The following is a 27917-nucleotide window of genomic DNA, read 5'->3' on the forward strand; positions in this document are numbered from 1 at the left end:
TTCATACCAGAACAAATGCTCAACACATATTTTACTGTTAATGTAAGCATGTTAGGGCTTATTAGGAGGAAGTAAAAATGACCATCCACTAGCAAAATACTCTTGGCACTAATTGCTCATTTGTATAAGGGTGAACTAGGCTCGTCGGGGGAAGGGGAGGATGAGGGCGGAGGAAACATCAGACTGCCACACCAAACAGCACCCACAACTACAGCCCAGCCCAGACCGATGAGCGAAGCAATCAAACAGGTGAGAGAGAGGGGCCAGGGTAACGCTGGGACTAGGGGGTCAGCACACACACCCACAGGAGGCCTCAAATGCCTCTACACAAACGCTCGCAGTATGGGCAACAAGCAGGAGGAACTCACCCTCCTGCTGGCTGACACCAGCCCGGACATAGTGGGGATTACAGAAACGTGGTGGGACGAAACGCATGATTGGGCAGTCAATGTCAAGGGCTATAGGCTGTACAGGAGGGACAGGATAGGAAAGAGAGGTGGGGGCGTGGCACTGTATATTAAGGAGGAATACACATCATCGTTAATTAGCAAAGAGTCAGGGGAGGGGCACTCTAAAGTGCTTTGGGTTAGAGTACGAGGCAGTCGAGGGGAAAGGGACTTAACGGTGGGAGTCTACTACAGACTTCCCAACCAGGGTGAAGAGCTTGACCAGGAATTCTTGGGTCAGCTCACAGAGGTAGTGAAGGCTAAGGATGTGGTAGTCATGGGGGACCTGAACTTCCCGGACATCTGCTGGGAAGAGCAGTCAACCAGGTCTGACCGCTGATGTAGGTTCTTGGCCAGAGTGCAGGACCTCCATCTAACCCAGGAGGTGCACAGCCCCACCAGGGGGGACGCCTTGTTGGACCTGGTGCTGGCCACGGGTGATGACCTGGTGAGGGGGCTGCGGGTGCTCGACCACCTGGGTGACAGCGATCATCGCCTGCTGGAATTCACCATCCAGAGCAAGGTGGCAAAGGCATGCAGTAAGGCAGCGGCCCTAAATTTTAGGAGGGCAGACTTGAACGAGCTAAGGAGGATAGTTGGAGAAGCGCTGAGGTCCCGGAGGGGAGGGGAGCCAGGTGTCCAAGGAGAGTGGTTGCTCCTCAAGGAGACGATCCTCCAAGCCCAAAGGAAGGTAATCCCAACGAGGATCAAAGGGAGCAGGAGAGCACACAAGCCTCCGTGGCTCACCCAAAGCATCTGGGAATGTCTCCTCGCTAAAAAGGAGGCATATACCCAATGGAAGGAAGGGCTCATCACCAGGGAGGGCTATTCTGTAGTTGCTCGGAGATGTAGGGGGGTAGTTAGGAAGGCCAAGGCAGAGAAGGAACTGGGGCTAGCTTCCCAGATTAAGGACAATAAGAAGTCCTTTTTTAAATACATAGGGGGTAAAAAGAAGGTCCCGGGTAATGTGGGGCCCTTGCAGGACGCCATGGGGAACTTGGTCTTCACACCAGACGGCAAAGCTAACATGTTTAATGATTTCTTTGCCTCCGTCTTCCTAAGTAGGGACCAGAACAGCCACCTCCCTGCTGGGCCCCCCTCAGGCCCCGGGGGAAGCACACCTGGGCCACGGGTTAGCGAGGATTTAGTTAGGGAGCTTCTGGAGGGGTTGGACGTATTCAAGTCACCCGGCCCGGATGATCTCCACCCTAGAGTTCTAAAGGAACTGGCCGAGGTCATTGCAAGTCCCCTGGCACAACTTTATGAGCACTCGTGGTGCTCTGGTGAGGTACCAGAGGACTGGAAGAGGGCCAATGTGGTCCCCATCTTCAAAAAAGGCAGGAAGGAGGACCCAGGAAACTATAGGCCGGCTAGTCTCACCTCGATCCTAGGCAAGCTGTTCGAGAAAATTATGCTGGCACACATCCAGGAGGGGCCAGCAGGGGACTGCATGCTTGGGGCAACCAACACGGGTTCATCAGTGGCAGGTCCTGTCAGACCAGCCTGGTGGCCTTTTACGATCAGATCACCAGATCGTTAGACGCAGGGGTAGCAGTGGATATAATCTTCCTGGACTTCCGGAAGGATTTTGACACTGTCTCTCACCCTGTTCTCATTAAGAAACTGGGGGGCTGTGGTGTAGACACCCACACAGTCAAATGGGTCGCCAACTGGCTGGTGGGCCACACCCAGAGAGTGGTAGCGGATGGGTTCTTCTCAAGCTGGAAGGACGTGGGCAGTGGGGTTCCACAGGGCTCGGTCCTCGGGCCCGCAGTGTTCAACATCTTCATCAGCGATTTGGATGAGGGGGTAAAAAGCACCCTGTTCAAATTTGCTGATGACACTAAGATGTGAGGGGACGTGGGCACACTGGAAGGATGCAACAGGCAACAATCAGACCTTGACAGGTTACAAGGGTGGGCGGACGAGAATAGGATGGGCTTCAGCACAGACAAGTGCAAGGTGATGCACCTCGGGAGGAACAACCGGCACCATACCTACAGGTTGGGGAACTCCCCTCTTGTCAGCACACAGGCGGAAAGGGATCTGGGGGTCATCACTGACTCCAAGATGAATGTGGGCCGGCAGTGTGGGGAGGCAGTCAGGAAGGCCAACCGCACCTTGGCATGCATCCACAGATGCATCTCGAGCAGGTCCAAAGAGGTGATCCTCCCCCTCTATGCGGCACTGGTCAGGCCGCAGTTGGAGTATTGCGTCCAGTTCTGGGCGCCACACTTCAAGAGGGATGTCGACAGCATGGAGAGGGTCCAGAGGAGGGCCACTTGTATGATCAGGGGACAGCAGGGCAGGCCCTATGAGGAGAGGCTATGCGACCTGAACCTGTTCAGCCTCCAAAAGAGAAGGCTGAGGGGGGATCTTGTGGCCTGTTATAAACTAGTCAGGGGGGATCAGCAGGCATTGGGGAAGTCACTGTTTCCCCGAGTACCGCCAGGAGTGACCAGGAATAACGGTCACAAGCTGGCAGAGGGTAGGTTTAGGTTAGATATCAGGAGGCGCTACTTCACAGTCAGGGTGGCTAGGGTCTGGAACCAGCTTCCAAGAGAAGTGGTGCAGGCTCCTACCCTGGGGGTGTTTAAGAGGCGGTTAGATGGCAGGGGGCTGGACTAGATGATCTGCTCAGGTCCCTTCCGACCCTAGAAACTATGAAACTACTTTATCAGAAAGCAACTCGTAGTCAAAACTGAAAGCAGGAAAAAATCAGGGCAGAAAAAATGCTGACCGACTTAAATTGTTCTAATTGGAATGAGAAAAATATAGGAGGCGGTAGAGTTCATACCAGAACAAATGCTGAACACATATTTTACTGTTAATGTAAGCATGTTAGGGCTTATTAGGAGGAAGTAAAAATGACCGTCCACTAGCAAAATACTCTTGGCACTAATTGCTCATTTGTTTAAGGGTGAAAGCAGCTCATATTAAAAAAAAACTACTACTGAAGTTCCTGCAGAACTAACTGGACTTTATTAAAACAAAGCTAATCTTTTTACTATGTAGAGTTGCAAAACAGACTCCAATAGCAGTGTCCCTGCCACCAAGATGGAAGTGCCTAGTATCTACGACACTGCAAGTCACCTTAACACGATCACATTTTAATGAAGAAAAGGAAACAAAATTAATGTTGACACTTGACAATTTTATTCCAGTTAGTTGCTGCACATACATTTCTTTTAAACCATGTCTAGATTTGGAGACTCCTACAATAAACCAACAAAGGAATGAGTCCAGGACAGACGGCTTACTAACAGATCTGAACAGTCTTCCAAATGCTAAAAGCAGTATTGGATTTTTTTTTTACTTTACATAGAAAAATAAATAATAGGTCTAATCTGTCAGGTATCTGTAGACAGGAATACATACTTAGAAATCTAAAAGGAAGTCATGCTTAATATACAATATTTTTAAAAATAAACCTGTTTGAAATAAATTTGAAGTCAAAACAACATAGGCAAAGGCCTCAGATTCGTCTGAGGAAATAAATATACTTTATCTGAGCCGTAGAAGAATGCTGCTTCTTTGCTTGCATCGTCAGAAAACATCCTTATCACTAAGTCAACTGATCACAGAGTCATGTACTACTTCATTTCACTCTTTACATAGTAATAAATAGTGGTACTTACATTTGTAAGAACTTGCAGTTTGTTTCACAGAACAGCTTTCATCTCTACTTTTGGTTTCAGTTTAGCTGACAGGCAGCAAGCTCAAACGTAAGAACCTGGACTGGGAGATCATCTTTTGTCTGATTTTACATCTCCAAGAGACATTTGGAAATGAATATGATCTACCCATTCTGAACTCCTGAAGAATACGATGCAAGTTGATTGTTGACAGGAAGAACTTGCTCAGGTTTATAATTTCAGGTTTTATTGTTATGTTGGTGAGGAGGAACAAAGAGGAGGAATCTATAAAGCCATTACAAACACATTTCATATGCTATTATGTTGCACAGATTTGGAAAAGGTACAGATAAAGCACAAATTTCACACTGCATGAACACATATGTGCATATCAATTTAGTCATAGTAAACAGAAGGTAAAAATTATAAATCTTTGACTTCATGTACAGTAAACTTCATAATCATGTTTCAGAGTTTTTATGCAAACTCTCTTTTCCTTTTTTTTTTTTTTTTTTTTTTAAGAGTTGGCATAATTTTGGAGAAGAAATTTCTTGCTGCAAAACACATTTCACTTTAAATCATCATTTTACTGATAAATTACAAAACATGTGCAAATTGCTTTAGAAAGTAGAAACATACAGCAACATGTAATATGCAGAAAGCTTTGTTTATAGTTAAACATTTAGTAGAGGCAATAACAGTCATATTACACTTCCATTAACTAAAGTAAGAAAGAATAAGTTATATAAAATAGACTTTTATCTAGTTTTCAGCAATACCCATGTCTCCAGATTTCATTCTTTAAAGCAACACTGCAATCAAATATTAAGGTTTTAATCTCTTTGATTAATATTATCTGTCATTCTAATGGCAGATTTGCATGTTTAGTACAAAGATTTTTTGTTCCTACTTTTCAGAACCGGTAAACAGATGTTAACTGGAAATCCTCTATCAATATGGAAAGGAGTTGTCTAGGAATAAACCTCACTGTAAAGCTTTAAAAATCTAGGTTTTAGTGTTTAACTTGGTTTTGGACAACCTAAAACAGATGCTACAAGAAGTGCTTGTTTACAAAATGAACAGATAGGCTTGTATCTTTACATGCGTTTTAGCCCCTGTGCAATTTTTAAAAAATCTGCAGGACTTTTCACCAGAAGCACACAAGCCCTTAGCTGCCTTCACTCATGTAGGTCATGTTTCCCCTCTTTCAAATATTCCAGATTATGCATCTGTCAGACCGCCTCACACTCCCAGTCTAGTCAAAGTTCAAAATATAAAAAGTACTGGGGATGTCTATAAAGTTTTAAAAGCACTCACCATTTAGAATATGCTGTATTTCCATGAACATATGGAAAATAAAGTTCAATTTATTGAGGCTAATTCCTCCAAAATTTGAATTCATACTTTTCAAACAGCAAATCAGAGAATCTTTGAAGTCCTTTTAAAAGGGTCTATGAACATATGCATAACAGAAGAGCAACATCATTTCACTTAGCATATTTTCATTTTGGCTATCCTGAATTGTGCCAGCTTCCAATGCATATGAATTCCAGGTGGATTCTCTGTGACCTCTGCTTATAATGAATCTTGTGTTCTTCTGTAGTATAAACTACTTCTGTGGGCACAAAATGGTCATATGGGTAAAGGCATTGCAAAAACCATGCATAGGGCTTGAGAATATTTAGGAATCACACAGAGTGGAGAACAAAGCTGTTTTGGGCCCACAGAAGATTCATTGTATTTGTAAGCTACCTTTCTAGCCTTCACAAACTGCTGAATTACTAATGAGAATTTCACCAGTGATACAAAATTCAACATCATCCACCTACTAGCTGCTTTATGCCTTGGCTTAAATGAACATTAGAGGAAATGTATTCAAATTCAGAGGAAAAAACACAAAAGCTGAAAACACCATTTTAAAAATATTTATTTTCAAAAATAAAACCCTTTCCCAGATTTTTGCTAATAATTTTCTGTAAAGGTTTTATATTTAGCACATACCCTCTGCTACTTTGTTTCTTTTTTGATTACATCATGCGTTTTTGGGAGACCTTACTCCTATGAAATTAATTGCTGTGTCCTTACTCCTTCCCAAGATGTACATTACAAACAGAACCTTACAAACTGAACACACATACATAACAAAGATGGCATCTTTCATTCAAAGAAGCACAGGTATCAAATAATGGGGCTATCTTAAAGGATCTTCAATGATGTCTTACTGCTGAGTGACTTTGCATTTTCCAGAACCGTTTATACACTGTGAATAATATTAATAAAAATAAGACTTAAAAAATATAACCCCAGTTTGGTGCACAAATAAACAAACAGAATCATGCCCCTCTCATTCCCAAGATTTCACCCTGTATCACTATCTTATCTGGCATAGAATTAGAGTCTTTTAAAAAGATACTGTGTGTACTAAAATTATACCAAAATTAATGGTTATTTAAACAGTATTCAGTGGGAAGAAAGAATCACTAATAGATGAAATAAACCTAAAGAAGTTTATTGTTCTTTTTTACTTTAGAAATCCTTAATTTGAAATTCTGATTGTTACAGTGCTTTTCTCCAAATGGGGTTAAGTTTTTTTAAGCCATGGCTTTTAAGAAGAACATATTATTTAATTTTTTCAATCAACAGAAGGCAGAACCCTAAGGAAACTTTTACTCTGTAAGGAATGGAATCCAACAATTCTCCAAGGATGGTAGGTACAATCATGCTTGTCACAGTACCCGAAAGCTATTGTCATCATTATTAGCATTCCAATATCATGATTGCAATGAAGCGCTGTAATTCTGGTACCTTTTGATATGTTCAACATCCACAAATAGCAAGTTGGATATACAGGAATAAACATATTTGCAGCTAGCACAATCCACCAGAATATTCATCATCATCTTCATCAGCATGAGTGCCAACGGTGGGTGTTCCTTTTCCTTTGTCCTGTGGAGCATTTGGGGATTTCTTCTTTGTTCCTCCTCCTGGGACTGCTAAAGTCAGGCCAAGCTTGGCATACTGAAAACAGCAAGACAAGTTAGCACCCTTAATGTCACTAAAGCTTACTCTCACTTTACTCTTTGGAGAATCATATTAAAGTCAAAAATATTCATACATGGAAGCCAGGCAAATAATCTGCCTCAGTCTATTCCAGGGGTGGGAATTTTTTTTGGCTGGAGGACCACTTCAGGAATTGGGTGAGCAATTGATACCATCTGCTCTGAGCCACTTCACCCCATACTCACCGCCAGGGGTGCTGGACAAAGCAGGTATGCAGGGTCTCCATGGACACTAGCTGGGACCCCTGTGGGCAGGGTGCACTTGGTTGGTCAGATGGGATGGGGCTGCAGGTGGGCAAAGAGTGGTGTCTGGGAGCAGGATGGACAGGCAAAGGCCAGGGCAGAGCCACAATCTGCTCCCTGCACAGCACACAACAAACCTACAACTATCTCAGTACTTTCCCCCACCTTCCCTGAACACCTCTCTTTCTTATCAGCAAAAGGTTTGTGAAAAGCCATAAGAAATGCCAACTTACATCATTGTCCATGTATTTGAAGAGTGGTGAATTACAGACATCAGTAACTTGATCCTGGTCTTGTTGGTCATATCCTTCTAGAAGTTGTTCTAGTGCTGCACAGTCTTCACTTCCATTGAATCCCGGTATGCTGATGGAAATACAAGTCAATTAAAACATATGACCTATCCACTCCTGGCTCCTCCCTGCCTACATTTACACAGAGGGATAAACAGCTATAAGCTTCACAACAATACAGTTCTCTGCTCCCACTTAACTACTCCGAAAACAAAGCTGGATAAAAGTGTCTTCTAGTCATGTGAAAAGAAGTTTTTAATTAGATTATAATGAATCATGCAAAATAATGGTCCCAAAATGTAAAGTGGTTAAACAATTTTGTGGCTGTTACTGGGCCACTACATTTTCCTTTTAGTAAATGTGTTAAGCCATATGTAGTTATTTAAGACAGAGGAACAGAGTGGATAAAAATATAATTAACCCCCCCAAAACAACACACTGAAATTTTCATAAATTTGTATATTTTAAGATTGAACAAAATTATTAGAACCTTTGTCAAGGGCTAAACTGACTACAACGTATTAAATATTTAAATAAAAACAACATGTCTCTGTTGAAGTTTAAAAGAAAGTCTAAACACTGGATAGGGGAATTCAGCAAATTCAGGTACAGTACTAAACCAGATTTGACAGGCTTAGCTTCTTCTGTAGCTGTAGAGATAATGTTTTTACTTCAGCTAATTTGATTAGTACAGTTCAATGTCTAGTTCAGTGAAAGGTAAAAAACCAACTGGGAGCTGAAAAAGCAAGAAAACTTGTTTTCCTCTTCCAATCTATTGATAAAAAGTAGAGTGTAAGAAACTTGTTTTCCTCTTCCAATCTATTGATAAAAAGTAGAGTGTAAGCATGAGATAATGAGATCTTCTGGTCCTAAGGTTCTGAAGGACACTGAACAAGAACAATGATGGTACTTCCTATGTTTATTAAGTAAATTTTAAATGTAAGACACATACTGATAATTTTCCTTGCATACCCCAATGCATTTAAACAGGTTTATTCAAAGAAAAAACAAATACTATTAAGATGCTATGTTTCTATATTAACTGAATTCCCATCCACAAATGACAGGGAAAAAGAATTAAATAAATTAAAAACACATAAAGGTCATATTAAACGAGGCACATAAAACTCATCTGGCCTTGTGGGCCAAGTGTGGGTGAACCAGTCTGCAGGCCAGATGGGGACCAGCCCTATGGGCAGTGCCAGTGGCATCAGGTCCAGCCTGCACAATGCATGAAGTATATGCAGGGTACCATAGTGCACGCCCTTGTGCTATGTTCAGGGCGTGTAGCACCAAACATGCATTGCACGAGGCCAGGGCCAGCAACTGGGGTCGGTTCAGGAACACACAGGACAAAGCATACAGCCCTGTGGACTGGACCCAGTCTTCAGGGCGCATGTTTGACACCCCTGGGCTTAGCCATACAGTTGCTTACCTAAATTGCTACACATTACAGCATGATCTTCTCATTAGCAAAAGTGAAGTAGGAGATTTTGTTTAAATGCTGCATTTACAAGCAATAACCACATTTTGTTACCAAACAGTAAGAATGATCTTCTCTTTAGATAAATAATGTAAAAGTGTTAGTGTTGAGCAGGATTAAAATCAATTATTTAAAATCAAAACTTTCTTTAGGACATAGTTTCATAGTTTCTAGGGTCGGAAGGGACCTGAGCAGATCATCTGGTCCAACCCCCTGCCATGGCAGGAAAGAAGACTGGGGTCAAATGACCCCAGCAGGATGTTCATCTAACCTCCTCTTAAACACCCCCAGGGTAGGAGCCAGCACTACTTCTCTTGGAAGCTGGTTCCAGATACTAGCCGCCCTGACTGTGAAGTAGCGCCTCCTGATATCTAGCCTAAATCTACCCTCTGCCAGCTTGTGACCGTTATTCCTGGTCACTCCTGGCGGTGCTCAGGGAAAGAGTCATATTACAATGCCCCAATGCCTGCTGATCCCCCCTGACTAGTTTATAACAGGCCACAAGATCCCCCCTCAGCCTTCTCTTTTGGAGGCTGAACAGGTTCAGGTCCCGCAGCCTCTCCTCATAGGGCCTGCCCTGTTGTCCCCTGATCATATGAGTGGCCCTCCTCTGGACCCTCTCCATGCTGTCGACATCCCTCTTGAAGTGTGGCGCCCAGAACTGGATGCAATACTCCAGCTGTGGCCTGACCAGTGCTGCCTAGAGGGGGAGGATCACCTCCTTGGACCTGCTCGAGATGCATCTGTGGATGCATGCCAAGGTGCGGTTGGCCTTCCTAACTGCCTCTCCACACTGCCGGCCCATGTTCATCTTGGAGTCAATGATGACCCCCAGATCCCTTTCCGCCTCCATGCTAACAAGAGGGGAGTTCCCCAACCTGTAGGTATGGTGCCGGTTGTTCCTCCCGAGGTGCATCACCTTGCACTTGTCTGTGTTGAAGCCCATCCCATTCTCGTCCACCCACCCTTGTAACCTGTCTAGGTCTGATTGTAGCCTGTTGCATCCTTCCAGTGTGCCCACGTCCCCCCACATCTTAGTGTCATCAGCAAATTTGAACAGGGTGCTTTTTACCCCGTCATCCAAATCGCTGATGAAGATGTTGAACACTGCGGGCCCAAGGACCGAGCCCTGCGGAACGCCACTGCCCACGTCCTTCCAGGTTGAGAAGAACCCATCCACTACCACCCTCCGGGTGCGGCCCTCCAGCCAGTTGGCGACCCATTTGACTGTGTGGGTGTCTACACCACAGCCCCCCAGTTTCTTAATGAGAACAGGGTGAGAGACTGTGTCAAAATCCTTCCGGAAGTCCAGGAAGATTATATCCACTACTACTCCTGCGTCTAATTACATGGTGATCTGATCGTAAAAGGCCACCAGGCTGGTCTGACAGGACCTGCCACTGATGAACCCGTGTTGGTTGCCCCAAGCATGCAGTCCCCTGCTGGCTCCTCCTGGATGTGTGCCAGCATAATTTTCTCGAACAGCTTGCCTAGGATAGAGGTGCGACTAGCCAGCCTATAGTTTCCTGGGTCCTCCTTCCTGCCTTTTTTGAAGATAGAGACCACGTTGGCCCTCTTCCAGTCCTCCAGTAGCTCACCAGAGCACCACGAGTGCTCATAAAGCCGTGCCAGGGGACTTGCAATGACCTCGGCCAGTTCCTTTAGAACTCTAGGGTGGAGATCATCCGGGCCGGGTGACTTGAATACGTCCAACCCCTCCAGAAGCTCCCTAACTAAATCCTTGCTAACCCATGGCCCAGGTGTGCCTCCCCCGGGGCCCGTTCTTCAACCAAGGAAACAAAAGAAAGAGAAACCTCTTTAAAACAGGTTCTTTGAATTAATACAGGCAAACCCCACTTAACACTCTAAATTGAGTCCAGAAAAAAACAAGTGTTAGGCAGAACAGCACTAAGCAAAATTCATTTCTCCACAGGAATTAATGGAAATAGAGATAATTGCTTACTGCTGCTTCTTGCCGAAGCTTCTCACCACCACTGCCTCTCCCCACCCCTCTGCCTGCCTGCTGGCTGCTCCAGCTCCACGTGCCAGCCCACGCCCTGTGCTCCTGCCGCTTCGTCCTGGGCTCCCGCCGGCTCTGGTGGAGACCCTGCACGCATGCATGTCCCCACACTTGCTGCTTCTTGCCGCTGCCACTTCTCCCCACACCCCCCTGTCTACCAACCACTCCAGCACCATGCTGCTGCCCCGCCCTGGGCCCCTGCCAACAACCCTGGCCCTGGAGCCCTGCACTCATGCCCGCCCATGCCCGCCCATCCGCTCGCTGCCATTTGCCATTGCTGCTGCTTCACTAAGCGCTATAACAAAACTGGCTCAGTGCTAAATGAAATCAGGTATGAATTTTAAATGAGCGCTATAGCAAAATAGCGCTAAGTGAAACCGCATTAAGCAGGGGTTGCCTGTAAGTATAACTAAACTATAAAAGTTTGAAAACAAGGCAAATGGGTGTCTTACCTATAGCTTTCTCTGACGCATCTTTCAGCGGCAACAAAGTCATTTCTGTGAAGATGAACTAAAACTTGAGCAATAGTTTTCTAAAATAGAAGAAATCTTTGATCATTCTACAGTAACAAATGCAATAAAATGCTTTACATTCAGTAACTTCTTAGTAGAAATAGAAATATTCCTTGCTCAGGATAGGTGCCGAAAGGGCATTAAAGCCAATGAAAAACGTGCCCATGCTGTTCTTTTTCCCCAGAGACTTTTTAGTAGACAAAAAAAAGCAGCAGGACAGAAATAGTGACTATTTAGACCAACATAATTCCCACAATCTACACCAACTGTAATGCGAAAAGGAAGAAAACATCATAGAACAATTCTGTTATTCAGAATACAGCTTCAAAACAAACTGTATTCAGGTTGCAGGTCCAGAATTCCACAAAGGATTTTTAAAATAATTATGACACCACAGCTGAATTTTGAAAGTTAAGAATATCAATCTAAATATTTAGTATATTCAAAATACCTAGCCTTCTCGCTCTCAACCCCATTTCTACAATAAAAATTAATATTTCTTCAGCCTCATAAAATTTAAAAGAACCTTATGTTAAGGCAGATATTAGAGTATCTTGGAAGTTGTGACATGATCAGTTTATGATCTCAATAAAGATGAAAATACAGAGTTAATAGGTTTATGGGGGGAAACTAGTCATCCAAAACTGTGATTGCCAGGCAAGAAATTAATCCATGGACTATTAAAAGCAAGTAGTGCCATTCAGTCAGAAGTACAGGAGACGTCAGAGCCCAAACAATTTCCCTTTTATGCATTTCTGTTTTGTTATTAAGAAAGAAAGCAGCACTCCAGGTTTTTACCTTGTAACACGTTGGATAATTTTCAATTTCTTTATAAATACTTTTTTCCTTCTGAAGTGACAATGCAGCTTCATCTAATCTAAAAAACAAATAAACAAATACAAATCATAACATCAAAACAACTGTGAGAAGCCAACACAAAGAAACCAAAAGATTAGAGCCATTTAAATTTTTATTACAAAAATTAGGTGGTAAGAGAAGAAAAGAAGCTGTAAAGTATTTCAACAATCCACATGTGGATTTTAAGGGTTCTCACTTGTTCCTTTTAATCAACTTCTCCCTTCTTTTAGAGTTTGGTACTTTGTACTTGTGAATTTTATTTAATTAACTTTAAAACCTTTGAAGTTTTCCTCTGGACTCTACTCTAAAACTCACTGGTGAAATTTTATAATCTTTCAAGTATCATTGGAGTAACTAACAAAAATGCTACAATGAAATTCAGAAATCACTGTTTAAAATACTGATCAGTGGGCACATATACCACATGAAGAACTGCCGCAGTACAGAAAGAAAACCTCCATGAATTGCACATCACTAGTTCTGACATACCAGCCCTCCCTGGAACCTATACAGAAAATCTTCAACCAATTGCAACCCATATTAGAAGAGGGGGAGTGGAGTCCAGGAGAGCTGGTTGTACTTTAAGGAAGCCTTACTGAGAGTGCAGGAACAAACCATCCTGATGTGTAGGAAAACTAACTAGTATGGCAGAAAAAACATCTTATAAGAAGTGGAAACTTGAAGAAATAACTAGGGAAGAATACAAGAGCATTGCTCAGGCATGCAGGGATGAAGTCAGGAAGGCCAAAGTGCAACTGGAGTTCCAGCTAGCCAGGGATGTGAAAGGTAACAAGAAGGGTTTCTACAAGCATGACGGTAGCATGAGGAGGATCAGGGAAAGTGTAGGTTCTTAACTGAATGGAGGAGGCAATCTTGTGACAGAGGATGCAGAAAAGGCTGAAGTGCTCAATGTCTTTTTGACCTCCATCTTCACAGGCAAGGCCAGCTCCCAGACTACTGCACTGGGCAGTTCTGAGAGGAGGTAAGCAGCCCTCGGTGGTGAAAAAACAGGTTAGAGACAACTTGGAACAGCTGGATATGTACAAGTCCATGAGGCTGGATGGGATGCACCTGAAGGTGCTGAGAGAATTGGCTGGTGCGACTGCAGAGCCATTGGCCATCATCTTTGAAAACTCATGGAGATCAGGAAAGGTCCAGGATGATTGGAAAAGGGCACACAGTGCCCATATTTAAGAAAGAGAAAAAGGAAGATCCAGGGAACTACAGACCAGTCAGCCTAACCTCAGTCCCTGAAAAAATCATGGAGTAGATCCTCAAGGAATCCATTTGTAAGCACTTGGAGGAGAAAAGGATGATTAGGAACAGTCAGCATGGATTCACCGGGGGTATGTCATGCCTGACCACTGTGACCAACCTGACTGCCTTCTGTAACAAGGTGGCTGGCTCTGTGGGTGGAGGAAGACTGGTGGATGTGGTATACCTTGATTTTAGCAAGGTCTCCCATAACATTCTTGCAGGCAAGATAAGGAAGCATGGGCTGAATGAATGGACTGTACGGTGGACAGAAAACTGGCTACAGCATAAAGCTCAGAGAGTAGAAGTCAATGGTTTGATGTCTAGTTGGCAGCCAGTATCAAGTGGAGAGCCCCAGGGGTTAGTCCTGGGGCTGGTTTTGTTCAATGTCTTCATCAATGACCTGGAAGATGGCATACAGTCCACCCTCAGCAAGTTTGCAAATGACACCTAGTTGCAGGGAATAGTAGATATGCTGGAGGATAGGGCTAGGATTTAGTGACCCACAGTTTGGAGGATTGGGCCAAAAGGAATCTCATGAGGTTCAACAAGGACAGGTGCAAAGTACTGGACTTAGGCCAGAACAATCCCATGCACCAGGCTGGGGACTGATGGTGAGCTACAGTACACAATAAGCTGAATATGAGCCAGTAGTGTGCCTTAGTTGCCAAGAAGGCTAATAGCATACTGGGCTGCATTGGTAGGTGCGTTGCCAGTAGGTCCAGGGTAGTGATTATTCCCCTCTATTCAGCACAGGTGAGGCAATATCTGGAGTACTGTGTTCAGTTTGGGTCCCCCACTACAAAAAGGATGTGGACAAATTGGAGTCCAGCAACAAAATGGTGAGGGGGCTGGGGGACATGACTGATGAAGAAAGACTAAGGGAACTGGGCTTATTTAGTCTAGAGAAGACTTAATAGCAGTCTTCAACTACCTTAAACGGGGTTTGAAAGAGGATGGAGTTAGGCTATTCTCAGTGGTGGCAGATGACAGAACAAGGAGCAATGGTCTCAAGTTGTAGCAAGGAAAGTTTAGGTTAGATATTTGGGAGAATTTTCTCACTAGGAGGGTAGTAAAACACTGGAACAGGTTACCCAGAGAGGTTGTAGAATCTCCATCCTTGGTGGTGTTTAAAAACTGGGTAGACAAACCATTGGCTGGGATGATCTAGTTGGAGCTGGACCTGCTTTGAGCAGGGGGTTATACTGGATGACCACCTGAGGTCCCTTCCAGTCCTAACTTCCTATGATCCTAAGACCCAATTCTTAAAAGACATCTTCCTAGCACAGCCCATCCTAGCTTTTAAACAAGCACCAAACCTCACCTACCTCAACACCAGAAGCAATCTTCCTATGGCCCAAAACACACCAAATGGATCCAGACTGTGCCATGACAAGAAATGTAAAACCTCCCAACATATCTTCACCATCCCCGCAATAACTACCCCCCAAAAATGAACCATCAGGATTCCTGGATCTTACACCTGCACCTCCAGAAATGTAATACATCTCATCCAGTGCACCAAATGCACTGATGGAAAATATGTAGGAAAAACCAAACCACTGCATACCAGAATGAACGCAAAATGAAAATCTATCAAAGACAAGAATACCCAATTACATGTGGGAGCACATTTCTCATAATAAAACCACTCTCCCTGATCTCTCAGTTCTAATCCTCAAAGAGGATTTACAAAATGCCTTTCATAGATGAGTCGATGAACTCCATTTCATCAACCTCCTGGATACAAAAAAATCATGGACTAAATAAAGATACTGGATTTATGACACATTATAACCTGCCTAACATCTGACACTCCAGGTAACCTCTCTACTATTTATTAGCTATATTCATAGTTTTATAGTTTCTAGGGTCGGAAGGGACCTGAGTAGATCATCTAGTCCGACCCCCTGCCGTGGCAGGAAAGAGTACTGGGGTCAAACGACCCCAGCAAAGTGTTCATCCTACCTCCTCTTAAAATCCCCCAAGGTAGGAGCCAGCACTACTTCTCTTGGAAGTTGGTTCCAGATTCTAGCTGCCGTGACCGTGAAGTAGCGCCTCCTGATATCTAGCCTAAATCTACCCTCTGCCAGCTTTGACCGTTATTCCTGGTCACTCCTGGCAGTGCTCGGGGGAACAGTGACTCCCCCAATGCCTGCTGATCCCCCCTGACTAGTTTATAACAGGCCACAAGATCCCCCCTCAGCTTTCTCTTTTGGAGGCTGAACAGGTTCAGGTCCCGTAGCCTCTCCTCATAGGGCCTGCCCTGTTGTCCCCTGATCATATGAGTGGCCCTCCTCTGGATCCTCTCCATGCTGTCGACATCCCTCTTGAAGTGTGGCGCCCAGAACTGGATGCAATACTCCAGCTGTGGCCTGACCAGTGAGTGCTGCCTAGAGGGGGAGGATCACCTCTTTGGACCTGCTCGAGATGCATCTGTGGATGCATGCCAAGGTGCGGTTGGCCTTCCTAACTGCCTCTCCACACTGCCGGCCCATGTTCATCTTGGAGTCAATGATGACCCCCAGATCCCTTTCCGCCTCCATGCTAACAAGAGGGGAGTTCCCCAACCTGTAGGTATGGTGCCGGTTGTTCCTCCCGAGGTGCATCACCTTGCACTTGTCTGTGTTGAATCCCATCCTATTCTCATCCACCCACCCTTGTAACCTGTCTAGGTCTGATTGTAGCCTATTACTTCCTTCTAGTGTGCCCACATCTCCCCACATCTTAGTGACAACAGCAAATTTGAACAGGGTGCTTTTTACGCCCCCGTCCAAGTCACTGATGAAGTTGTTAAACAGTGCGGGCCCGAGCCCTGCAGAACCCCACTGCTCACGTCCTTCCAGGTTGAGAAGGACCCATCCACCACCACTCTCTGGGTGCGGCCCTCCAGCCAGCTGGCGACCCATTTGACTGTGTGGGTGTCGACACCATAGTCCCCCAGTTTCTTAATGAGAACGGGGTGAGAGACAGTGTCAAAAGCCTTCCAAAAGTCCAGGAAGACTATGTCCACTGTTGCCCCTGCATCTAATGATTTGATGATCTGATCATAAAAGGCCACCAGGTTGGTCTGACAGGACCTGCCACTGATGAACCCGTGTTGGTTGCCCCTAAGCATGCAGTCCCCTGCTGGCCCCTGATGGATGTGTGCCAGAATAATTTTCTCTAAATCACCAGGTCTACATTCCCCTCTCTCCCCCCACTGACTGTGTCAACTTGCATTTTCACTGGCCTCTGGCTTCTTTCTATACCATTTAGGAAGAGCACAGACCAACTGCAGATGCTTTCTCAGCCTGACAAAGGGCATTTGTACCTGAAAGCTTGCAAAGAAGAAATTTTTCATCTATTTTAGTTGGGCTAATAGAAGATATTGGATTTACCCAAAACACTTTGTCTGCCCACATCTACATGAGACCTTTACTGCAGAGATACCCAATTAGCTCTGCAATAAAGTCTCAGCATCTACACATATGGCCTTATTAGGCCACAGTAAGCTAATTAACTCCACTGAAGCACCCTTGTACCCTACCCAGTGCCTCCACAGCATACAGCCGGGCTGGCAGGTTAATCTCCTGGAGACCCTACCAGCTGGGGTCTGACCCAGCTCAGCATGCTGTCCCAGGAGCATGTGTAAACACAGCGCTCGGGAGCAATATGCAATATTGCTTTGCATTAATTTCACTTGTAGATGCGCCCAATGTCATACACTGTAAAAAGTTACGTTACATCAGAGCGCTGGTAAATCTTATGCACCATACATTTCTAGCATTCCCTTTCTTGTTGGTACACCTTTGGCTGACAAGTCTGGTAACTGGCAGTCTTTGGAATAAGTCAAAATATTTCTATAATGTTAGAAATGCTCAGAAAATAAAATAAACTCTTGTGGTAAACTGTGCAGCCCCCTACAATGCAAGTTAACAGGTCATTCCAGAGAGATGCTGAGCAGCCTGGTAGAATCCAATACTTAAAAGATAGCAGCATCCCACTAGAATGCTCAGCACTTTGCAGGTCCCTGTTTAAATAATGCAAAACAAAACATCTGTATGCATAGAATGTCGTGATCAGTTATGATGGAAGACTTTGTTTCAGGTACTGGAAGTGAATCACACATCAGGTACATCCAACCCAGATGTTACATATGAACACACAGCAGAAACATAGCAACTCCAAAACAGCACCATTACACTACAACCTTTAAACAAGTTAAGGTTACTACATGCTACCAAAATTAAAGAAAGCTTAACTACCAAGTACACCAAGACAGCTTGTTATTTAACAGATGTCAGCCCTGGATTTTTAGAAAATACAAGTGCCATCCAATGAGGTAGCACCTTTGACAGAACCAGCCTGGAGCACGAGTCTACCAGTGCCTGGAATGGGCACATACTAGCTACTGAATTATCTGTTTGCATTTCAAATGCTTGGCACTTACCCAGTCTTGTTTTGTTTTTCCATACACCTCCCCACTCTGTTCATACACTTTAAATATACACAAATGATGCATCTACTACATTAACTCTGATGAGAATGATTTACATGTAAAATTAGATAAATCACTTTTAGCAGGACTGCAAGCTTTATTATATTGGACAGCATGTGCATTTTTAAAGCAAAGGAATAAGTGTGCTTAAAAAGAAAGTCACATATATTTTTATCTGTATTACATAAATATGGAGTGGTGAGTTTTCAGGCTCTTAAATGCTTTTCAGACAAATCTCTTTATAAAAAGATTTTTAAAAAGTCAGACACCTGCATATAAATTGTTTCTCTCAGCCAAGTTACATAATTCCCTTAATTTACATGACTCAAGTATGAGTAGAATATCCAGAAATCATTAAACAGCTGTTCTGTGAAGAATAAGTCACATGTACATGCATATTACTTTAAAGACTAAGAGAACCAGCTTTTCTGAAAATCAGAGTTACTCTTCTTTAATACTGTAAAATTAATTTTGAAGAAGAGCAACTGTGATTTCAGAAAAGCAGATAATGCACGGATGAACAGAGCAGTCAGGTACAGCCTATAGAAAATTTAACTGGACCCTTGCCTTAACAAGCATAGTATGGCTATCTATTTCCACATCTTTTAAAAAGAGGAAAGGATCAACATACAGCAAGTATGTTGATTCAAAGAAAGTCAATATAATCCAACGAAAAAGATTTTGAATATATTTAAACAGAATATAGATATAAGAGTTATACCTGCGTCCTCTAACTAAGACTCTTGAGGCCTTTCCTAATAATTCTACAGCCTGCCGTAAACGTTCTTCATTCTAATGGGAACAAAAGTTCATATATTAGTTCTTGTAAGACTTTGCAGTTTTTCCTTTTCTCAAAATACATATATAAATAAAAGTGTACATACACACACAAGCAAATACTAAAAGACATCAACTGAGATTGATGTATGAGGGGTTCTACTATGCCCTCTGTGGCTCTGGCATCTAACTATGATGTCTGGGCTGCCAGCAAGTGGGAGGAATGTAGATAGGCCGTGAAATTCAGATCCTGCGCAATGGAGGAAGAAGTAGGGGTAGAAAAAGAAAAAAAAGTTGCATTCCCCACTTTTATACTTAATAGTCAAACAGGAGCCAAGTGACTTCCTGTACAGAACAGCCACTGTTGTGATAATAAGGAACAAGAGACAGCATAGCACTCTAGCTCTAGCTACCATTAACTGTTTCAAGTAATTACAATTTCTGACTAACCCTAAATATATTTTTCTTTTACTCAATATGCCTTGTCTAGTAAAGATGATATTCTTTAATAAAAGAAAAATAATAGCACCTACTTCAAAAACTGATGCTGCATGTTGATAGAGCTGTACAGCCTTTTCTGGGTTCACATTTTCTACCAGCCTGAAATAAACAGACCAGCATTTTTCTCCTTAATTCAAAACAATAAACATTTCATTTCCTAAACAAGCAAAAGTCTGAAAGACCAGAAAGTAACCATTCTTTGCAGTGCATCCCAGCTGTCAATTCTGCACACTTACTTTCCACCCCGTTCCAGTGCAATGGCTGCTGTGTCAGGAGTTCCATTCTCCAAATACATCATACTGGCTTTCTCAATCAGCTGAACTGCTTCAGGAAGTTTTTGCATCTCCTGTAAGTGTGAGTTGGAAGAAACATCAAGAAACAGGTTAACTTATAGAAGACAAAATGAAAGCATTCTGAATTGTATTACATTCATTTGGATATTTCAGTTCCCAACAAAGAAAACTAGTCAAGGATTCATAATCCCACACAAACAAACTTAGAAGATATCCTTCCTGTCTCAGCCTGCAGCTGCATTTGACAAATGAAGTTTGTTGGGTTTGGAAAAACTCTATGGTGAAGTAACATAATGGGCATTCACATAGTACAGCTACAGAACCAGAAAAGCAACCCCTTTCTCTCTTTCTTGCATTTCAATAGGAAAACATGCAAGTATTCCCTGGTAGCCCAACTTTCCGTTTGAGGGGTACATTTAGCTTAGATGACACGCTTACACGAGTCCATACATACACTTACATTTCCAATTTCAGGGTTCAAATGAAATACTATAATTCTCTGAAAAATCTATTTAACTATTTAATAGAAGATCATAAACTCCTTAAACTGACTGAAAGGATATAGCTATGTTAGTTTACTAAACACTACTTTACTAACTACTGAATAATTTCTTCTATTATTGGTTAGCTACTGCATGCAAAATCACCCTCAGGATTCTGACAGGCATGAGGGGGAAGAAGAAGAGGCAAATTAAAATATTTTCATTAATCAAGTTTTAACCAAAATAGAATGGTGCAAGTCTAAAATCCTCCCACAGGTCAGAAGGTAGGAAAGGTTTATAGAAGAAATTTTAGCACCATTTTAAATGCCGATAACACAGCCTGAATATTCTTCAGATTGTAATAATTAACCAGAGCACAGTTGTCATGTATTTGTTTTCAACAAAACAGTCAATAAAAATACCTTTAACATCATGCCAGCTTGTTCATAAGCTCTGCAGACAGAAAGGAAGTTAGTTTTATTCAAACGCTGTTAAATTTCAGTAACTAGAAGCAGCATATCTTACTATACAGCAAGAGTTATTGTATATCAACTAGTGGTGAATCAAACATTTTAGTGCTAATATTTGAAAAGACATACATCCCATGAAGCACACATTAAGCTTTATTTTAAGAAATGGCACATATGCAAGGGACCATTCCCATGGGCAAATTATTTTGACTTTATTCAAAGCATGGGAAAAAAGGACTAAGTTTCCAGGTCCAATTTTTTTTTTTACTTCTATAACATTGTGTGCGTGCACACAATTTCACACTGGTGCTTCAAACAATCAATCTTTTCCGTATTCATCTACAGCTGGATTAATAGGAGGACAGGAAACGTGTGTTCTCACTTCAGAGGCAACATTGGCAATAAGGCACATAATAATAAAAACATTAACAAAAGGGTTCTTTTTAAAAAAATATTACAGAATACCATATTTATTTAAGGTCTTTACTTAAGATGTATGGTAGTGCCCATTAAGCACAGTTCCCCCTACTGCCAACTCTTTTTCAAGTCATGGTGAGCCATGACACTGCATATCCAGAATCCCTTTGTCAGCCCTTCTCTCAGTCTGATGTATGATTGGCATGGCTCAGCATTTCATGAGGTGAAGCTGAACCAGGTTGACCTGTGCCTCATCTACATATAAACCCACAGACTGACCTCACGCCATGTACATGTCCTATGGGGCCATAATGTTGAGCGCCACTGACAAACAATCAATCCCAGAGTTACAGACAATGATTCTAAAAGGTGCTGAAAAGCGACAAGTCTCTATAATTTTAACAGAAGTTCCAACTTTCCAAATACTTCCCAAGAAAACATCCCTAAGTGAACCTGACCCTGAATCAGTGAAATCAAATGATGGTTTTCCATTTAGCTCCCTGGAATCAAAATTAGGCATCTCTAAAACAATCTCAACTTTACAGGTGTACTGCAAACTTTGATACATGTTAAATTACCTGAGAAATTTAGACTTACTTGGCTGCATGGAAGAGACTGGATTTAACAGAAGCAAAGTTAAGGATATCAACTATAAAAATGACAGGTTTCTATATAGCACAATTAATTTATGAAAGTTGAAAGCAAAATAATCCCATTATCTGAATATTTGTTTCCCAGGTAACACTGAAAGGCAAAATTAATTTAGTAAGGGCATGCATGCGAAAATGTTTTTTTAAAAATAAATTTAAGGGCAAATTATGAATTTAAGAGCCAATATAAAACCACAGGTGAAACTCAATTACATAAAACTGAAGGAAGTGTTGGTTATACTGTATTAAAATACTGTAATGATAGATTAATATTTTAGAATTACTTAATTTTTATAATCCATTTCTAGGCAATACATTTCAAGGATACAGACAAATTATAATTTACTGCAAAAATATAATACATTTTTGTAGACAGACTCCTTTCTATGTGGAAGGCACATTACAAATGCAAAGAGAAGATCTCATATAAGGCATATATGCATGTAACAAAAAGACCTGAAAGGAAACCAGAGCACTGGAATCTGTTTTAAAATGTGTGTCTGGCAGTAGTGCTGCACCATGCCTCCATTGTGGAAGGCACTGAACATGAGCAGAACAAAAAGACAGTTCCTGCTCCAAAAGAGCTTCTTTTCTTCACTGGAAAGGTCAAAAAAAACCCAAACAAACCCCTTGGGAGATGTTTCAAAGATAATTCAGAAAGTCTGGCAATGTGTCTGGCAATGTAAATTACTTAGTAGATAACTTAATCTTGTGCCTGTACTCATTCATACATTTATAAATAAATAGCACACCCTCTTCTAACTCTCATCAGCCCAGTTTTAATTAACAGTTCAGATTCTTCAGGCTCCTCAAACAGGAACAGTAAGTCAAAAGATACGCTTTATTATTTTCATGTGCTTCAGCTTCTCTCAAACAAGCTTCCTTTGCCTGGTCATACTGCTTGGCATTTTTAAAAGCAACAGCTGCAAGGAAGTTTAAAAAAGAAAATAAAAGTTATGCTGTTTGTTTTGGGTTTTTTTATAGCTTCTTTTATCTATTGTGCCTAACACCTAGAGCCAGGTTTTTAAAAGGTACTTAAAACATGACTATATGCATCTTTAGATGCCTAGCTGGATATCCAAAAAGGCTTGAATTCTTGTGGAAAACCCACTATATGGCTGTCTGCATTTTTAGAACTTAAATACTATTAGAAATCTGATCCATAATGAAAAACTATACTTAATTAGACCATCAAGGCAGACTTGCAAGGCTCGTAAGTTGCTTGTTTTCAGTACCCTTATTCTATAAATGTAATCCAAATGTTTTTAAAATCAATAGCTTTAAAAGATCTGTGATTTAGTTTATTTTATTCATTAATCAGAACTGTTGCCGAAGTCTTATCTAGAACATTAAAAGTCATGCTCGGTGACAACTTCCCCTCTACCTTCCAAGTAACACGCATTTAAAAACAAGACTCCTATTCATAAAATGCGTCTGCAATAACTATGAGCCTTCATAATTAACAATGACTGCTACAATAAGACAGTTATGACCTATTTTTAATATGGACTAAAAGTCAAGCAGATTCTGCTTTGCAAGTTGCAAACACACAACTTTACAAAAAGTTGCAGTTATTTCCATTAAAAGAATTTTTTTAAAATTGAGTCTCAAACATAAGTGAATGCTAAGAAGTGATAAACAAACTAAAAACAGAATTAAACTTGAAAAATCCAAGAGGTTCTCCTTAATCACTAAGATATTAAGAGCAGGAAGAAAAGGTATTTCTTTATACAGCAAGCAATCCTCAGACTCTCTCACAGACTCTCTCTGGCTCTCTAAATTCTCTCACATGAGGGTTGAAGAAATCAAAAAGAATGAATGAACTCTAGTTCCCTTCAAATATTTCTATTCTCTGCTTCTAGCCACTCTTGGAACTTTCCCTTTATATTTCAAAGCCCAATTCTTTTCCATTTCTTGTACACATTAAGCCCCTACTAAAGATAAATGAGTTCACATGGAGACTGGACATTAAGCAAACCCCAAAAACAAATGGAAGAGATTCTATCTGTTCCCCATGATTAGAGGTTCTGGATTTTATTTAGCTTTCAAAGACAAACATATTTTGAAAAAAAAATTATGATTTACATTTACAGTTTTATAAAACCATTACAATTACTAAAAGTAGGGATGTAAATATAGTTTTAAAAAATAAGTTTAACCTCCTCTATTTATACACACACACACACACACACACACACACAAAAACCTGTATAAGTGTGTGTGTCTACACACACAAACACACACTTATATACACACCCTGCCCCAGCCCTCTCCCCTTCTCTCCTGGCCACCCTGCTGCCTTCTGATACACACACACACACATTTCCCTCACTTATGCATCATTTTCCAGGAACTCACGTACAGCATTAACTCAAATTTGTATAAAGGGAACCCATTTTACAATGCAACAAATACCTCAACTGTACTGACCCCCAGACCCATTTCTACCACTTTTTACAAGACAATTTTGGTACTCACCAACAGCAAACAAGCACGGGGCACTATTATAATGGGGATGGCAAGTACAGAAACACATGCTGCAGACAATGAGCAAGAAGCACAGATCCACACAGGAGACTATATTTTGGTGCACATCACTCCCACAATGCAATGCACAAAGCAGCTGTGGGCTTCCACCACAATGATCGCATACAAGTGAATTTACCTCACATATAACCAATTTTTGGTACAAAAAGGGTCATCGCATAAGTGAATTCACACACACAGAATTTGCATAAAGCAAGGGAAACCTGTATATACATACACATATATATATTAGCCAATTGCCCATCATGAATGACAAATTTAAAATAACAAAGGAATGTTTATGTGGCCACCCCGCTCTCAGGGCCACCCATGTAAACACTCGCTGTGCCACTACCACCTCCTCCTGCCACCGGCACAGGGGCTCCCTCCCCCTGCCTGCCTCCTCCCCTGAGCAACAGGGCTTCCCTGCTGTCTACCCTCCCCTCCCCTCTCCACTCCCCTCTGTCCCCACCGCCTCCCCCTCCCTGCTAGTCGTTGGGTGTGTGTGCGCGCCCACCTCCAACCCTTCCCTGCCCAGGCCTGAGCAGCCAATTGCTGCCTGCCCTCTTGGCAGCACATGCGCAGTTGACCAAAAGCATTACAGACACACAGACAGACAGACTAAGCCTTTATTGCATTAGAAACACACACACACACACACACACGCACACTCCCCCCGGATGCTCTGCTGCCTTCTGATTTCTGCTGGGCCCTATGTGGCTTCCTTCCCTCCCCTTCTCTGCCAGATTACACCCACCCAGAGCTAAAAGATAACCCATTAGCTAATCAGTTATCACTGCACTGATTGGTTATGGAGTTAATCGTGTAAATTTTCACATCCCTAACTAGAGGCAAGCCTTTTTTATGGCATCTTTTATTGGACCAACTGAAGAACAGCACTTTGTGCAGCAAAGTTTGTCTAGCAACTCTTCTAACTGTACTGCTGGCCCAATAAAAGATGTCACAAAAAAAGCCTTGCCTCATGTATTTCCTGGACCATCACGGCGACAACAACCTTAGACTTAGTGACTATACCAAATCCTTCAGTAGAAAATGCAACATGCATTTTACAGTAAAATCTGAGGGACTTTCAGTTATACACACAATCATTCTCTATAGAAAACATTAATTAGAGAAGTGAGATATCTAAAACATTATTTAGGATTAAACTACTAGAATATTTACGCTGACAAATTATTTTTTATAATTTACAGTCATACATACCTGCCTTCCCATATTCAGTAGCTGCACTATCATAGTCTGGTTTCCACTTTAAGAATCCAGTTTTCAAGCTGAAATGCAAAAAAAATTCATCAACTATAAAATGTTCATGCTTTATATTTAGAGCCCAAATAATCTTTAAAGGAATCCTGAAAAGCACCTAAGAATCTCTACATTAGATAAAAATAGAGGCAAAAAAAAGAAAATGGTTCACCTTGTGACACATTGGTAAAAATTCAGATGTTCCTGATTCATGGTTCTCGGAAGAGATCACAGCTTCACATAGCAACATGCAACAAACACTCATAACCAGTGGTTTTAAAAATTGAGAACCACAGTTAACACAATTAGAAAAATCCATGATGTAAAAATATTTCCATCCTCAATATTATTTTTTACTCTAGGCATTTCAATATTAGTAATTCAAGACTTACAAAAACACAATTTTTGGTGTTATTTGGCCACTTCACACCAATTCGTATCCATATTATTTTTGGCTTTTTACTTGAACAAAATCATTTTGTTGCATGAAAATATAGAAGCAAATACAAGACATTTATTTTACACGAGTTTTTGAAAGTAGAAGCTCCCCCTTTCATTAGAGGAGCCTGAAACTATTCTTGTTGAGAGGACAGTTCAGCATAAATGCACTTTTGGTGGGTGACAATTTAAGAGGCATCTCACCTGGCCCCAGATGTTTTATAATGTTTTAAGCCAGTGAATCTCAATTTTAGACTCAAGGCACCACTCAGGAGACTCAAGACCCCGCCTGGAAAAATACCAATTCCTAATTGTCATTTGATGACAGAAAAATACTGGAGCGATTCTTCTGTCGCAAACAGCTTGGAAAGACTTCAACATGGCAGCACGTTTTTGACATGGTGGATTCATACTTGAAATCTCTTGGTTTACCTTGTGAATCACCTTTCTACACCTAATAGTGATAACACTGCATAGCACCCTTAAAAGCATCTCAAGGCACCCCAGGATGCCACAGCACCCTAAGAATCGCTGCTTTAAGGTAACCCATGCTGATAGTACTTTTAATGCTTTCGACCGCCTGCAGCGATAACTTAAAACAGCACCGCTGGCGCAACTATCCCATTCAGCGCATCTGTCCTCACTGCCTGAATGCAAGCAGCAGGGATCTGTCCTCAACTCCTGGGCCCACCAGACTATCCAGTGTCAACCTAGGGCAACATTAAGTGACTTGCTGTAAACACCGGGCTGTCTCAGGAAGCCACCCATCAGTTTGGCTCCCCACAGACTGACAGAGAACAAGACTTGACTGTCCCCCCCTGCTCTCATCAGATCCCTTCTGTCTAGGTGCCTTCCCCAGGCCTCCCACTCCCGTCCCCTCCAGGTCCCTAATCATGGGGACAGACGGGGCTTAATGTGGGGTCAGGCAGAAGGTCGGGCAGGGCTGGGGACACCTCAGAGGCAGTCTGGCTCAAAGGGACAGGAGCCTGCTTTGAGCTAGGGATACTGCCAAATGGTTCAATGCAGCATGGGTGGGCCCAGGGCCATGGCAGCGCCTCCCAGGTTTCCAGTATGGGGGTGCAGGTCATCTGTCTTCCCAGGGAGCAGTGAAGGAGACCCCCCACCCTGAAAGCTCCATCCCACCAGGAGTTTCCCCTGCCCCACCCCCACCCGCCAAGGGTAGGTTCGGTCCCCTCAGACACCCCCACCCCACCAAGGTTCCATCCCCCTGAGTCTCCACCCCCTCCACAGGAAGGTTCCATCCCCTTGAGACCCCCCCCCCGGAAAGTTCCATCCCCTCAGGCACCCCCAGCCAAGATTCCATGGTTCCATCCCCGAGACACCCCCCACCCCCTCGCCCAGAAGATTCCATCCCTTCAGGCACCACCCCTACACCCGCGAAGCCCCGCGCGCTGTATTCTGGGAGCGGCAATTCTCCTCCACACTCCCCCCCCCCCCGCGTCCTCATGCCGTGGGAAGCGGCTGCAGATCCCCAGAGCATCTCCTCACACCCCCCCCCCCCCCCGCCCCAACGCCCAGCGCTACGAGGAAGGCAAAGCGCCGGCCCCACTCACTATTTATCGGCCTTAGCGATGTGCTCCAGCGCCTCGTTAATTTTCTGCGCCGCCATCACGCAGGGGCTGGGCAGGGGCCGCAGCCACTGCGCGACTACGTCAAAGAAGGGCGAGCTATGGCGCGCCGTGAGGCTCAGTCCGCGGAGCGGGCAGGGCCCTCCTTCTTGCCCCGAGGTCACTGCGCCTGCGCGCTACGCGGGGGCGGAGTGGGGGGGGGGGGGGGGGGGGGCGCGAGGCTTCGCGCCG

At 42.9% G+C, this 27917-nt stretch overlaps 1 protein-coding gene across 2 annotated transcripts; it reads right to left on the reverse strand.

The window, feature by feature from the left end:
- Positions 1-3579: 3579 nt before the first annotated feature.
- Positions 3580-27824, reverse strand: NAPG (NSF attachment protein gamma). Of its 2 annotated transcripts, XM_090039666.1 has the most exons (12): positions 27672-27824; positions 25621-25688; positions 22709-22793; positions 21818-21835; positions 20756-20786; positions 19795-19904; positions 19591-19657; positions 19002-19072; positions 12487-12565; positions 11629-11708; positions 7617-7746; positions 3580-7099 (listed from the first exon to the last, which is right to left on the reverse strand). In XM_090039666.1, the coding sequence occupies exons 1-12, from the start codon at positions 27725-27727 to the stop codon at positions 6950-6952; spliced, it is 945 nt and encodes a 314-aa protein (XP_089895792.1). In that variant the 5' UTR covers positions 27728-27824; the 3' UTR covers positions 3580-6949. The 2 variants fall into 2 exon arrangements, with proteins under 2 accessions (XP_089895792.1, XP_089895793.1); XM_090039667.1 differs by lacking the exon at positions 27672-27824 and having other exon boundaries at positions 21799-21835.
- Between the last annotated feature and the right edge of the window lie 93 nt (positions 27825-27917).

The sequence above is a fragment of the Crocodylus siamensis genome, chromosome 3, assembly GCF_052110815.1.
Source record: "Crocodylus siamensis isolate JL-2025a chromosome 3, ASM5211081v1, whole genome shotgun sequence".
Lineage (NCBI taxonomy): Eukaryota > Metazoa > Chordata > Crocodylia > Crocodylidae > Crocodylus > Crocodylus siamensis.

Excerpts from the sequence above, each read along its gene's own strand:
- NAPG (XM_090039666.1), bottom strand. The coding sequence starts at position 27,727 with ATGGCGGCGCAGAAAATTAACGAGGCGCTGGAGCACATCGCTAAGGCC. Across the intron at positions 22,794-25,620 it reads TACTGAATATGGGAAGGCAG|CTGTTGCTTTTAAAAATGCC; the intron begins GTATGTATGACT and ends ACTTCCTTGCAG. Across the intron at positions 19,073-19,590 it reads ATGCAGCATCAGTTTTTGAA|AATGAAGAACGTTTACGGCA; the intron begins GTAGGTGCTATT and ends TGTTCCCATTAG.